Source organism: Pseudorasbora parva, chromosome 17, assembly GCF_024679245.1.
Source record: "Pseudorasbora parva isolate DD20220531a chromosome 17, ASM2467924v1, whole genome shotgun sequence".
Taxonomy (NCBI): Eukaryota; Metazoa; Chordata; class Actinopteri; order Cypriniformes; family Gobionidae; genus Pseudorasbora; species Pseudorasbora parva.
In genome coordinates, this window is record NC_090188.1 from 42730045 (window position 1) to 42746491 (window position 16447).

Sequence of the window (16447 nt, forward strand, 5' to 3'; positions counted from 1 at the left end):
CCGATCCTTGGAAATTCTAACAAATACAATAGAGTTTCAGTGCTACATGCTTGAACCCCTAATTACAAATTCAGTTTTTACTATAAAGAAGCTCTTTGCTGTGTTCTTGTTTTCACTTGTGTCTGACCTTGACAGGGAAAAAAAAATTAATCAGAGAATATTTCCATGTCAAAGAAGGCATAGCCTCAGAGCCACACCCATTAAATGCCATGGATTGCATCTTTGTTCCAAAATCAGTTTTGTCCTGATTTTGTTCAAAATTGCTTCACACCAGTTAAGTATTAAGTATATTGGGGTCTTAAAGCTGGACAACCAGCATGATCTTTACTGGTGAAATGCAGTATTGCTAGCTAAGTAGTCTGAAGTGGACGCCAGCATCCTGTGATGGGGACCAACAATGCAACTTATCCTGGTAACCAGCAGATCTTTCTCAACTAACTCAAGTCTTTTCACATATATCTGCACACGTTTAAGCCTGAAGGTCTGTATGAATGCACTCTAAAAATACCACTGCTGTGTACCATAAGACATCAAACACACATGAGACCTACCATACTGGTCATTCAGGAGAACGGTGATTAGAAAACCTTCCCAGAGCTGAAGTGGTGAGGCTAGAGACACACAATGTTTGTGTCCTTTTGTGAGGGACAAAAGCTAAACAGAATATATTCACTGGCTATTAGTTACTTTCCTTTACTTTTGTGGCCTTTTGAAAAGAAAGAAAATCAATGTGCTGCAGAGCATAAATTATGTTTTTATTGATGCTGGGTGCTGGATATTGAGAAAGAGGGGAAGGATAGAAGTTATCAATATGACCAAGCTGATTTTCCTTTAGGCTAAGAAATAAAAGGATAATTCATTATAGTCATTTAAAGTCATTCATCATATTTATTGAATGCACAGGACAAACCTGATAAGGCAAAAATGCATTGAAATAATTTTACTTAAAACAGTTTCTATCAATTAAAACTATCAAGTTAAATCTTGATAGTATCTAAACACATTATTACGGATGTTGTTTCTGAATTTAACTGGCTTCTTGATTATAATTTGAAACATGCATTTTCTGTAAAGCTGAATTGAAAGTTGTCACTTACTGTGAAAAGCGCTATACAAACAAATGTGAATTAAATTGTATACTGAATTTCTATATAAGTTTGCACCATGTTCTGTGCAATGTATGTTCTTTGTATTATTAGTCTTGTTTGAGAAGCAACTTCTTCACAGAACCAGTTGTTGAGATGTTATGGTGACATGAGTCTAAACTCATGAGACAGAGATATTGTCACAGTTTTTATAGCCGGGCACTGAAGTTGCTCTACTGGACGCCCACTGTCCTGCAGAATTAGCTCCTACCTTAATTAAACACAACTGAACCAGCTGATCAAGGTCTGAAGATTCACTAGAAATTTCCAGGCAAGTGCGTTGGAGCTAAACTCTGCAAGACGTTGGCCCTCCAGGAGCAGGATTGGATACTTCTGCTCTACACTAAGCTACTGACGTGACAGCTCGGCCCTTATTAGCTAACTGTAAAGTAGGGAACTTAGACACGAAGGAGAGCAGGAGCCAAGCACAGTGTTAATTTTAATAATCCATTAGCCAAGCGTACAAAAACTTACAAACTCAAAAAACGATTTATTTTTTATTAATAGGTCTATAATATATTCAGATTTTTAATAAAACATTTGTTTTCCATTCTTGGCAAGCGGCCACATTCACGCTTAAATAAACTGACCAATACGCATATACATGCGGGATTCACTCGTAAAATGTGATGACTGACACTTATAAATATTCATGTCGAAATCAGGCTCATATAAATGTCAGGAAAACCTGTTTCCTGGCTGCATGTCATTATCCATGGATCACTGAATCTTTGGTACGTTGTAAGGACCACTATATTGAGCCCAACCTTTAGTTTAAACTGATAATTATTTGCTCTACTCGCGTTTTCTTCTATTAACTCCAGTCACGCAGCAGCTCTTCTGCCGCTCAGCCCCAGCTGAGGGGGCGTGTTCCGGCGGGAAAGTGAAGTTGATGTATACCCTCTATTACTAGAAAGCTACAGGCATGTGAGTTTGATCAGGGTGGGAGCTAAAATCTGTAGGAAAGTGGCCCTCCAGAACTGGAGACGGCAACCTCCTGGTCTAAAGTAACCAGAACTTTTAAACTATTATGAGGACATCACTGTAAAAACTGCCAGCAACTTACCTGCTACCTTGGAGTTGTAAGCCACGCCCACCCCACAGATGTTGTTGTTTGAAACTGCAGACACCTCACCAGCACACCTGGTTCCATGACTGAAAAAAACATTCAGAGATGTCCAGAGTTACACATTTCATAATGATTTATCTGATATAACAATAAAATATGGAGTGGACACAGGACAGGTCAGAAACTCTCCCTGTAAAAATGTGTTATTAGATTCATATTAGAATTAATATTAGAATAAGCATTCATATAATTTAAAAAAATAACACAAAAGCCTAATGCCTAAGTTATTTGCTACAAATATTTACAGTCACCATAGCTCTGCTTAAATACACACAGGGATAGTAAACAGTACAGGAAACAGGTGTGAAACTCAATCAGAATCCATTGAGACAAACTAGAAACAAGTCAACAGCTTAGGAAACCAAAACAAAATGAAACTTAACATAACCATTGACAATTATTATTTAGGTGAATCAGCTTACATACTCCATTGCAATATTTAATGCTCTATTTGTATATATTTAGCATTATCCGAATCTGACTGCATCATGTAGCATCTACAATTAATTTTGTGTGGACATAAAGATATACAGTAACTGATTATTGTCATTACTCAGATGCAGTCGTGTAAAGTAACGAATTACAAATACTCTCGTTACTGTAATTGAGTAGTTTTTCTCAGGAATTGTACTTTTTTAAGTAGTTTGAAAACAGTGTACTTTTACTTTTACTTGAGTACATGGGCGTCGGAACCATTGTGTGTGGGTGGGACAAGACCCACCCACTTTTTAAGACCAATGATATTGGACCCACTCACTTTTATCGTCTCTAATTCAGCACATGTCTGCTTACCTTGACTACCCCTTAACCGATAAACTTATTAAGAAACGTATTATTAAACACATGTTAAACGCTTTATTTCCCCTTTTCTAATATTATCAATTTTTTTATTGAAAATAAATACCTTTCTGATCTGATATGTGATGGGGAAAGTGAGTGTGGCAAAAGGCGGATTCGAACATATGCTCGCGATATGCATCAAAACTTGATGCCATGCGTCTTACCCGTACTCTATAGCCATGGTTAATAATTTAGTGATTTCTGTAATTTTGTCTGTCCCAATCAATCGTTTAGTAAGCGGCACTTTTTCTGTCTGAACACGGAGCATAAAAAATATGCAACTTATTCATTATCATTTATCTGTGAAACTGTTGATTTCTATGGCAGTTAAATTAATATAGCCTTTTTATTAGACTATTGGTATTGACTGGTTTGAGGTCTTTTTTGGTATAGGGGGATATGGCCTAAAACGCACCATAATGCAGGAAATCACATCTATAAAATCTTTTTTCTTCTTCTGGGGGAGAACCCCCAGATCCCCCGCAAAACAATTTCCCCACCTATCATATTTGGCCCTACTGACCCACCCACTTTTTGTTTGCTTCCGACGCCCATGCTTGAGTACATTTTAAGTGCTGTATCGGTACTTTTACTGCGCTATTTTCCTTAAACCTGCCGTTGCTACATTATGTTTATTTCTTTTTCCCTATCGATGTGATTGGCTAAGACAAATAATCAGTTGTGTGTCTCCATGCGTCATGCGTCTGACTCCTGTCAAATCAACCATGATAGCAACCAGCCTAGAGTGAGGCACGCGTGCTTTATGAAAGGGGGTTGTTGGTTACCGTATCAGGACTGAAATCATTAAATTGCCTTAATCAATTACTAAAAATTGACAGCAGAATATCAAATTTTCTAATACACGCATAAATGGTCCTTATTCTGTTAGTGCTGCAAAAGCTTGTGGTGCCATCTGCTGGAAACACTTAATTTAGCTCGATTGTGTACCAGGCTTCAGTGCATTAGGCATTAAGTGATCGTCACTGCTAGATTTTTGTTCCTTACATCGATTTTGTTTAACATTTAAACGCATTAAACCTGCTTTCTGTCACCATATTGAAGTGCATATTTTAATGTAATGTGTTCTCCCATTGCAATTTAAAGTTGTAGTCCATGTATATAGCAAATGTCTTTAATAAAACATCAGATTTATATTTATTTTTTTTATTTTTTATTGCAAGCTAAAATAATCAGTGGTGAAAATTGTGAGTTACTTAATTCTGATTTCTTAAGTGTATTCTTTTTACAGAGAAAACATCCATTGAAATTAAAGCACTATAATGAATGTGTCCTGGAAAAAAAAAAAACTTTTTAACGTAAAATTGTTAATGTACAATGCTACCAGATTATTGGTTGCTTTCTCAAATATAACATGGCTGTATTTTTAGTGCTAGCAGTCAAAAATAAAAAGAAATGGTCAAAGAAATATTGAAATACAGTTGGTGATCTCATGTTTTTTGTTTTGTTTGTTTTTTTGCAGGGTATAAGGTGGAATCTTGAGTACTTTTAAAAGGGCTACTTTTTACTCCTCCTTTGAGTAGTATTTAGGACAGGTATTTTTACTCTACTAGAACAAAACATTTTGACAAGTAACAGTACTTATATTTGAGTATGCTTTTTCAGTACTCTTTCCACCACTGGGAGTGAGGTTAGCGTGCCCACCTCCTATGCCGGACATGCAGGTTCGAATCCCGCTCAACGTCGGTCGAGTAGGACCCTTTACACTTGGATGATAAAAATATGACTATATTCCAACTTTACATAAATGAAGAATATTAAAATTAAATGAAGTCATTGATGTTGAACCTCGCTCTTCTTAAACAACAACCCATAAGGCAAGCTTATAAAAGGGTCTGAATAACCTAGAAACCTCAGGTAGAGCCCCGGCATAAAGCTCAACAATGGTTCCCTCCTCTCTTCCACCCAGACAGACAGTGCTTCTATTTATATATAAGCGCCTGATTATGCTGTGAGTCTGCAGCTCAGATGATATTACTCTCCCCACATGCCCCAGCATACTTCACACCCACAGCGAATTCTGGAAAAACACAAGAGGGTCTTGTGTCTTTCTATTAGAGTATATCTGTCCTTAATGCGCACTGTAAAAAATATCAATAACGCATTCAATGAAGGCTGTATTTATTATGTATTATAAAGGTATTCTAAAGCTGGTTTCAGGGTCACCTGACCTTGATCTGACATTGTTTTTACAGGGGTGATTATTAAGTTTATCAAAATTGTGGCAATATTTTAGGTTTTAATGCAGAAAATATATTATGTTTTATAATCAACAATATTATAATGGGTTCTCAACCAGTAAGGCATATATACTATAAGGGGCCATGAACTTAGAAACCAAATATTCTTGAGCTTTTGACATACAAGAGCTCATCGTACTATAAGAATATTCTGTAAGTTTCAAAAATGAAAACTTCCTTGTTAGTCCAAAAACAGCTTTTATTGTAACCAAGCCCAGAGAACGTGTTGTTGAATGAGCCTATAATAGATGGTGAAAGATCGTCTCTGCAGAAGGAGATTAATGCCTTCTTTATCATTGTAACTTTGGCCCCGCCCACTTCATCATCACATGTTTGGCCCCACCCAGTGGAGTGTTAGTGAGATGATAAGGAGAGAAGAATGATACAGGATCACCGGACTAAATATAACATTCCCTTCCAAAGGATCCTAATGGTAGGAATGTGCTTATTTATTTTTAATAATGTGAATGTTGAGCATTATTTATTTGTATTTGTTACATTTCACTGTGGATTCTTTGGCAAATCAGTCGCAATTTAGGCGCAGGCTTTGCAAACATACTTTTAGAATATGGACTTAACAGTAATGCTACAACATGTAAGTGATCAAAGAATCCTCCCTTTACAATCACGGGACCTGTCAATATAATAGCGCAAGTTTATCAGTGAATGAGTTCTGGACTCGTGTTAAAACTCCCGTTAGAATCAACAAATCTCTTATTTACATTGTGTTTGCACTGTTAGTTATGTTGAAAGCATTCGTTAGTGAGCAGAAATCGAGATGCACTGAAGTCTTACAGCAGCCAATCACAGCAGTGGGCTTTTACACTGAAGTCTCACAACAGCCAATCACAGCAGTGGGTGTTTACACTGAAGTCTCACAGCAGACAATCACAGCAGTGGGCATTTACACTGAGTCTTACTGCAGCCAATCACAGCAGTCAAGGTTTACACTGAGTCTTACTGCAGCCAATCACAGCAGTGGGCATTTACACTGAGTCTTACTGCAGCCAATCACAGCAGTGGGGGTTTACACTGAAGACTCACAGCACCCAATCACAGCAGTGGGCGTTTACACTGAGTCTCACTGAAGCCAATCACAGCAGTGGGCGTTTACACTGAAGTCTCACAACAGCCAATCACAGCAGTGGGCATTTACACTAAAGTCTAACAGTAGCCAATCACAGCAATGGGCGTTTACACTAAAGTCTAATGCCTGGCTCACACTACAGGAGTTTTAAAATCCTATCAGATTGTAAAATCTGGTTGCAGTACACACTTCAGGAGAATCTTTGCAGATTTTCTTAACTCAAATCTTAAACATGCTCACACTACAAGATCGAGGAGCATCACACACTACAGAATATTATTAAGCTTATCGTGCCAGAGAAAGTGCGTCACGTGATCTATGCAGCAGATCATACGCATGAAAACAAAATGGATAAACTACTGTAGCATGACAACTTGCTGTATCAATAATGATCATTTGTTGTGGAAAAAACCAAAAGCGTAAGAATAAACCAGTGTGGATTAGACAATGGTTGGGGAGACGTCAACATAGATTGTCAGTTCTTCAGCGAGAAATGGAGGTAATTTTATTGACCTTATTTGATCCTGTCGTTCTGGTGCTCGTTGTGCGTGTTTGCAATGTATTTTTCCCCTCGGGGCTTGCCGTATAGAGGTAGTGCATGCGCACTTATTGTACTGGAGTGTAGCGGGTTTTTCAGGCTGGTTATTACACGTGTGACCGAGAATAAAGTGAAGAAACGTTCAGACAACTGTCATTTATTGTTTTCTTATTTCTGAGTATTTTAGGCGAACCCTGCACGAACGCTAGGTCACACTGGTGTGCTAGAATGTTTACCGCTGCCTAGTTCAAAAGCGATCATCACCTGTTAGTGTAGATTTGTGCTGTCAAATGAAAAGCAAGAAATGGTGATATTCTCTCTCTCTCTCTCTCTCTCTCAGAGCTAACGTTACAGCAAACTACGGCAACTCAACTTGCGGTTGCCATTTGTGGCAGTACTGACGTTATTACAATCTTGCTCATCCCGGTAAATATCAAACATGTTTGATATGATCGGGGCGAGCCCGGTTTGCGTGAGAGCAGATCAGGAGGTGCAAGATTTGATCTGTGAACGCCACACATTTCCAGATAATCTGCGCCAAACATCGGAACCGATGGAGTCCTGAAAAAAAAAAATTCTCAGAGTCTCGGGAGGGGAAAATCGGGCATAAATCAGCCTAAAACTCCAGTAGTGTGAGCCAGGCATAACAGTAGCCAATCACAGCAGTGGGCGTTTACAATTAAGTCTCACAGCAGCCAATTACAGCAGTGGGTGATAATTTTTTATGTAAAAAATTCATACTAACATTATAAGTGCACCACAGAAAACAGTTTGTGGCCCCTTTAACACAAATCACGGTATAAACTGTGATGTAATTGCCTGTGATCATTTAACTACTAATGTAAGAATTTTCCATGAAAGAACAGCAACTAGTAGGCAGAATCATGCTGTAAGTTCACACTAACTTTGTTTTACTATGTTTATGGTACAGTAATAATGTGACGGGGACTTTAAACACTGCGGCGCAGCGGCAGAAGGCTTGCCAATCTCCACTGACCTTCCTCCTGTAGGGCGCCTTCTGTCTGCATATGCAGGAGAAATACCTCACTACACTCGCATGAATCTCCACAATAAACAGCTTCGCATCCGATATCAGAAATACAGCACTCAACCGATTACATGAATTCTGGGTTGGACTATCTATATCTATTATCTATCCTAAATAGTACTCAAAAATAGAATTAGTATGTCCCAAATCATAGTTTGTTGAAAAGAGTATTCCAAAGATACCCAGATGTCTACTATTTCCAGTCAAAATTCAGTGGGGATCGATGCACACTCTAACAGCTGATAAAGGGGTTTAAGTGTTCAATTATCAGTATTTAACCTGAGGAAAAGATATTTATTCAGTGTTGTCCACATTATGTTTCACCTGCAGCAGCATTGAGAACTTGTATAGTGATACGTTTGGCCATTAACTTTTAAATGCATTATTATATTTAAACTGCAAACACATGAGGAGAGTCTCTGCATTAAAGACACACACATGGCAAATTAACGAGCATAAACATTTCTCTCCGATATGGTAGAAAATGAAAATTAATGCTGAGGATTTGAACTGTGATGATGATTGACAGAGCAGTTTAAACGGTGATGGGATGCACGTAACTAAGCGACAAAGTTAGTTATAGATAATGAAGTAGTTTGTCCCAAAGCTTGCATACTCTTCTGCTACACACTCAAAAGTATGTACTTTTTGTTCACAAAAAAAGAGTACATTAGAACGTGGTATAAGTAGGTGAATTGGGATGCAGCATGTGACTTTTTATCTCACAATCCCGAAATTTTTCCCCTCAAATTTATTAGTAAAGGGAATCAACCCCATTTGAGGTATCATAATCTCGACCACGCATCTAGAGCGCCGATAGATGCGTGCTGGGTTGCTGTGGTGACCGGAGCAGTGTGCCATCTGCTGAACACCGTCAGCACAGCTGGCGTGAACCCATTCTCCTGAGAGAACATGGATCACCCACGAACGCAATCTCAACATTGTTATGCGAGAGGGCTCGTGGCCATCAGGACAGGGAACGACCGCCTCCAGAAACGTACGGGCGGAATGACGTCTTGAAAAAGACACAGTGTAACAGCCGCGCTGCTCTTTTAGAAGAAAATTTGCTCTTTTAAATGTGCTGAACCACCCAGGAACGACGTACGTCGAACCTGACCGACTGAAAGGGATCTTTATTAATTCATGTATTAATTCAAAAAATACTTTCATTTTTTTTTTTCAAAGTAAAATGCTAGTGACGCACAAATGAAATATATATATATATATATATATATATATATATATTTCATAATCTAATATTTTCTTAATCTATATTTCATATATATATATATAATCTCATACACACACAATCATTTCTTGTGAGCATGGAAAAGATTCTCATGCACACGCGAAAGTCTTTATACTTTTTATTTTAAATATAACAAACCGTATGAAGAGCGACGACTCTGATTTTTCAAATATTCATATTCTTGTGTAATCGACGTGCCATCCTCAATAAACCCATCTCTTGCATGATACCCAGAAATTTTGAATATTCCAATCTAATATAATTTCTGACCTGTAACGTTGCCAGAATAATAATCATAAACTGTGTGTTAATAGGCCAGAGAAGAACTGGCACCCTGACTGAGCCTGGTTTCTTCCAAGCTTTACTTTTCTCCATCATGCCCTGTTCATTCCCAAGCAACCCGACTCCTAGAGGAACCTTACCTGCCCCGCCTGGGTACGGTTCTTCTCGGAGTCGGCTTGCTTGGGAATGCAGCCCAAAGCGGGTGGTAAACTCCATCTAAGGCTAAGGCCTTGGGGCCAAAAAGATCTCAACCTATTCTGAAACTTTAAATGGGTAAGAAGCCCATCTCGCCTGGCGGGGAATGTGAGACGCCCAGTGGGCCGCTTTTGGTAAACAGAACTGGTGCTGCGGGATGAACCGAACACTGTGTTAAGGTGCCCGATGCGAGCAAAGTCGGACTCAAAATGACCTGTCAGGCTTTTGTCGGGGAGAGGCTGAAAGTGGACGTCAAAACACACACCTAAAAACTGGACCCAGGGAATGGCAGGCCGGAATGCCCATAAAAAGAGGCACGTCGTGGGTTGGGCTAGAGACTTGAAGGTGATAAACCACTGAGAAACGAGTGGGTCCGTAAAGAAAAATGGACGGAGTCCGAAAACCGAACTCGGCGAAAAGCTCCAAGCTGATGAAACTCCCCGCCCGGCGACCGGGGAGGGTGCCTCGGTCCTGGGCACGGTCAGAACATTTGCCCGCCCGGGGGTCAGCGGCACACCGAGACAGACTCAAAACATCCCGTCAGGCTTTTGTCAGGGAGAGGGGCGACAGTTGGGGAAACTAAAAATATGATCTTAATTATTAAACTAAATATACAAATAAATTAATGAATGAATGAATTCATTAATCAGGTCTTATTTAATTCTATAAAATATAATAATGTTCTGCCAACATTGTCGCTATGTGCTAAATTAAAAAAAGCTGATAACATCACCATTTTCTCCAGAACGACTGTACAGCCGAATCAAATTGTGTTGCAATATTGTCCTGTTTAACATTTTGAAGCTGCTTTGAAACACCTGTCATTGTAAAAGCACTATATAAATAAAGTTGATTGATTGATTGATTGATTGATTGATTGATTGATTGATTGATTGATTGATTGATTTTGCAAATAAAAAAAGCCTCTAGGGTCTCCATAGAGTTGTTAGATATAGCTCGCAATTGCAAAACAAAAAAAGTCTGAATTGCTATTTTATATTTTTCAATTTGGAATTAATTTTTTGCAATTGAGTGTTTATATTTTTGAGTTATAAAGTCTTAACTGTTAGATAAAGTCACAATTAAAGAAGGGATCTAATACTGTTTCATGCATTCTGCATTATTAACACAGTTAAAGTGTTGATTGTCATGCTTAACATTTAAAAAAATGAGTTGAACATATGACAATTGACATATGACAAGTATTTCTGTGCCAGTTTCTTTCAAGTTTTGGAACATTGTTCAAGTATGGCCCTGTATGCCATAATAGAGGGCGGAAAATACTTGTATGGGACCTTTCTCGGAAAAAAACAAAACATGTGCTTGTGATTTTTTAACTCCACGCACGGCACACCTCCATTTTTTCGGGAAAAGACTCGGTACAGTGTATCTGTCTCTTATAAATCTGATAAAACTAAAGCCTCTTGGGAGATATGAAGGATCAACACTGCTCTATAGATACTCAAGATTAACACGAGAATGAAAGAAACTATGTGTTACCCCAAAACAAGCTTCTATAGTTCAAGAAACATGTCTGATAACAGTTTGATTTTCAGGCATTTTGCTAGTGGTGCAGACATTACATACTTTTTTATACAAGCTGCTGTTGTTTTCAAAAATGAGCCTCGATTATTTGAGAAATCTAATCAACTAAAAAACAAATAAACAAACAAAAAACTGTGAATAAAGTTAATAATCAACAGAAACATTTCTACTGCTAACGTAATGAAGTGTAATAAACTGTTTTTTTACATAAACATTAAGAAAGCACTTAAACTCTTAACCACATGTGAATGCAAATTATTTTAGCTGCAAGCTCACTTTTGTGTGTCACAAAAAACTGTCCACTGCATAACAGAACGAGTGCAAACCAGACTGAATGGTGAGATATGTGTTTCTTTCTTGTCCACACAACACCCTCCCTCACATTAACATCTCTTATTTGTTCTGTTTCATAATGCACAGCAGGAGAATAAATGATTTATTCAGAGAGAATGGAGGAAAACATTGATTCAAACATTAAAATGACTGGCATCACAGAGTATTAATGAATGTTTATGGTAATGTGAAATCTACTGAATACTGAATCCTTGATCAGTCTACTGGAGCTAGCAAAGACTTTAGTTTTGAAATATGGCACAGTTTTCCACCTAATCTTGACCTCTGGGTGGTTTTGGTCAGGCCCATAGCTCTGATAAGAGTGCAGAAGGAAGGCTCATTGCACTGTGTTAATGCAGCTGGGCTGAGAGCCAGATAGAGATGACTTAATGGGGTTACGTGTCAGGAAAATCAATACAGAGAGGCAAGGAGTCCTTCATCCAACCACTGCTAAGAAACACAGTTGCGGGTCAATGCACACCTACTGGGTGAGCGGCAAGAGCAAAATCTTTTATAAGTAGCTTTATATTTTCTATAGTATGTACTGTACACATTTTGGGGTCAGTAAGATTTTCTCTCTCAAGCAAAAGTAAGTGTAAAGGCATTTATAATGATACAAAAATTATATTTCAAATGAAGGCTGTTTTTTGGAGCTTTCCATTCATTAAATAATTTCAATGTTCATTCATGTGTGTGTATAATTATTAAGTCCTTTAAGTTGCGAGGTTGGGCCTCCATGGATCAGGCTTGTTTGTTCAGCACATCCCTCAAATGCTTGATTGGATTGAGATCTGGGGAATTTGGAGGCCAAGTCAATACCTCAAACTCGTTGTTGTGCTCCTCAAACCATTCCTGAAGCATTTGTGCTCTGTGGCAGGCGCATTATCCTACTGGAAGAGCCACAGTCACCAGGGAATACTGATTCCATGAAAGGCTGAACATGATCTGCAGCAATGCTTAGGTAGATGGTGTGTGGGAAAGTAACATCCACATATATGGAGGACCCAAGGTTTCCCAGCAGAACATTGACCAAAACATCATACTGCCTCTGCCTGTTTACCTTCTTCCCATAGTGCATCCTGGGGCCATGTGTTCCCCAGGTAAGCCACGCACACACATCCACGTGATGTAAAAGAAAACATGATTCCTCAGACCAGGCCACCTTCTTCCATCGCTCCTTGGTCCAGTTCTGATGCTCACGTGCCACTGTTGGTGCTTTCGGTGGGGTCAGGGGTCAGCATGGGCCCTGACTGGTCAGCCGCTATGGCGCCCCATAAACAACAAACTGAGATCCACTGTGTTTTCTGATACATTTCTATCAGAACCAGCATTAACTTCTTTTGCAGTTTGAGCTCTAGTAGCTCGTCTGTTTGATCGGACAACACGGCCAGCCTTCACTCCCCATGTGCATCAATGAGCCTTGGCCGCCCATGATCCTGTGGCCGGTTCTCCACTGTTCCTTCCTTGGAGCACTTTTGATAGATACTGACCACTGCAGACCAGGAACAGCCCACAAGAGCTGCAGTTTTGGAGATGCTCTGACCCAGTCGTCTAGCCATCACAATTTGGCCCTTGTCAAACTCGCTCAAATCCATACGTCCCTTTGTCCATTTTTCTTGCTTCTAATCAACTTTTTGGACAAAATGTTCATTTGCTGCCTAATATATCCCACCCACTAACAGGAGCCGTGATGAAGAGATCATCAATGTTATTCACTTCATGTTATGCCTGATCAGGGTATATTGATATAGCTTATGTTTTTATTTGAAACCACAAGATCATTTTATTCACATAAAATTGCATCAGTGCAAAAAAGGCTTCATAGTATGTAAAACTTGAGTAAAAAAAACAAAAAAAGACTTTGAAGCTAATGTTATCAAACAGATACTCTAAATTCTGATTAGATGAGCCACAATCAAAGCTGTAAAAATGTTAATATAGATACTGGCGACATTGCATCCATAAGCTTTGCATTGTGTCCCACATTTCTGCAGGTTTCTTGCTACTTTCCCATGCAAGTGACAAATTTGTGCTGTTCACTGATATCCACTCAAACAACTACAGATGTACACATCAAAATATGTCATACTGAACAGCACCAGGGATGTATTCCAGAAAGCAAGGTTAACTTACCGTCACATATACCCTGAACTCTCAGTTGATTGACCCAAACTCTGCTTACTCGAGGTATGCTGGTTCCAAAAACGAGTCCCAAGTTAGTTCAGACAACTCAGAGTATGTTAACCATGAATGCACAAGACATTCTCAACAGAGTGGAAAACGGTGGAAACAGACGCTAAGAAGAAGCCCGCCATTCTGCTTCCTCTTCTTTTGTTTAATGGTGAGTTACAAAACCTACTTAATGCATTAATCTATTGGGTGGTTGTGCAATAATGTTTTCAATGTCTTTGTTTGATAAGTAATCTTTACGCACTGAGAATAAGGATTATATTGTTTGTTTGATGCTAATTAATTGAATGCAGATCCATGTGTGAGATGAAAAAATAAATATATTATAATTGCTTTAACATTTTAACTTATTTTTGATTTATTTATTATTATAATTCTTTAGAATTAATATACAGTAATTTATATTATATAACTGAAACAAATTGGTATTAATTATATAAAACAAATCTGAATGCCTCTTAAGCATACTAGCCCTGGATCACGTGCAGCTCCGGAGCAGGTCATGTTCAGAGAGAGAGTTGCCATGGTTACTAAAATACACTGAAAGTTACCTCCGTTTTTGGAACCAAAAGTTGAGATGATCCACTAACTTACTCTTAACCATACCCGGGTATTTAATATAGCCTGCTTTCTGGAATACCCTACTGTAGCACAGCTCATTACCTGTTAAACCAGTCGTCCGTGTAGCGAGGGTAAGGGAACGGGTCGTTGCTACTGAAGTCAAAGCTGGCTTCTGCATTCTGAAACATCAACCAGAAATAAAGCATTCGTCATCAAGCTTTACAGACTTATGAATTAGTGTCAATTATGTCAAAACAAACAATGAGCTTGATTTCAATAATTAGTCATTCATTATTTAGAAACCATCTCAGGAATTCCCATTGTGCTCATCACGCCGTGTGTTTTGAGCTGCCCCTCATTAAGCATTACTCCAGCTATTCGTTAATTAACTCTCCACCCAATCTCAGAGGTAATGTATTAAACACTGCAGGAAACACGACACGGACACCCCAATTATGTGAAGAACTTTATTCTGGTCTGGCAACTTGCAGAGAAGTGAAGTATAAAATGAAGCAAAAAAGGTTGGTATAACCCAAATTGTATATGTCATGTTCATATTATGCAGGAAATTCAATGAACAGTAAAACAGTGAAATATTCCTCCAATGTAAATAATCTGTTCTCTGTGTGAATACATAGTAAAGTGTGAATTATTCCTGTGATCAAAGCTATAATTTATCATCATTACTCCAGTCTTCAGTGTCCCATGATCCTTCACTAATCATCCGTTATTAATGTTGCTCAATTATTAATAATGGTTTTTATTATAATAATGTTGAAAACGTACTAAAAATGCAGGATTCTTTGACGAATACATGGTCCAAAAGGGTCGTCCCTAGTCTCTTAATGAGTCAGGGGTGTGTTTTGGGTGTAACGACCAATAAACCATTCAGAGTCTCATCTTCCTTTCCCTTTAAAAGCCAGTTGTGCACAAAGAGCGAATTCACTATTTACACGAGGAGAGGCTGCATGCTTCTCCAGAGAGGAATCCTTTTATTTTTAATATTTAAAATGTGTGTGTGTGTGTGTGTGTGTGTGTGTGTGTGTGTGTGTGTGTGTGTGTGTGTGTGTGTGTGTGTGTGTGTGTGTGTGTGTGTGTGTGTGTGTGTACCGCCTATAGGCTCACATTACTAACACACCCTTTAAATAACACAGAAATACTGCACTATTGACTTTAGAGCAGGTGTGTGTTGGTCGATGGTTTTCAGTTCCAACAATGCTCCTGAACACACCTGGTTTAGACCAGACTTCCAATGGGGGACCAGATGAGCCAGAGCATTTGATATTTAATGGTGTCGTGAACTGGCTTTTTTTATATATATACTGTTGTCTGAGGTCAACTAATGAAGTTTGTGTGTGTGTTTTATATTCAAAAACATCATAACTACTAAGTAATAGCCTATTTTCTACAATGGTTTTGAGGCTGAACGCTGGGTTTTGATGGCCGTTTCACTTATTCATCGGCTAGGATTGGATAAGATTTGCATATTTAATGAGCTTCAGCTCCAGTTCAGTTCACATGAGGGATTGTTTTGAAAGCGGCAACTGGAATGATTATCTCGACCACAGGGCTCATAAACGTCTTTATCAAACAAACACAATGATTTATTTCTCATCCATCCGCAATTGATTGGAATAATATTTCTGTATTACATGGCCCTCACGATCACTCAATACAAGCACTAATACACAAACACACACACACACACACATGCGCGAACACACCCTTCAAATATCAAGTCAAGAAAAAGAGAGAGAATAGCACATATCAAGAAAGAAATATTATGAGAGTCATCGGCCTGCTGACTGGCTTCCATTTTGGTAGCCCATCTCGAAAACACACAGCCCCAGGATGTTTGGCTTTGCGAGCCCTGCCCATACATGTCTGATTCCAGTGTGCTAAAGGTATGTTCTGTTAGACATGCACACATAAGCAAAACAATCTATAACAATGCAATACTATTACATATAAAAAGCAAGTTTTACTCACATAAGTGTGCTGCACCATTCCTGTCGAATCCAATATAAAAGAATAGCATTGTGTTTTA

The 16447-nt window shown here is 38.7% G+C and overlaps 1 protein-coding gene across 1 annotated transcript in view; it reads right to left on the reverse strand.

Moving 5' to 3' along the window:
- pcsk2 (proprotein convertase subtilisin/kexin type 2) overlaps window positions 1–16447 on the reverse strand; it is a 93811-nt gene that overhangs the window by 45025 nt on the left and 32339 nt on the right. Inside the window, exons 6-7 of the mRNA XM_067421778.1 lie at window positions 14503–14579; window positions 2212–2300 (exon numbers count right to left, since the gene is read on the reverse strand). Coding sequence (XP_067277879.1) covers window positions 2212–2300; window positions 14503–14579 — 166 coding nt within the window. The remainder of the gene's footprint in view (window positions 1–2211; window positions 2301–14502; window positions 14580–16447) is intronic.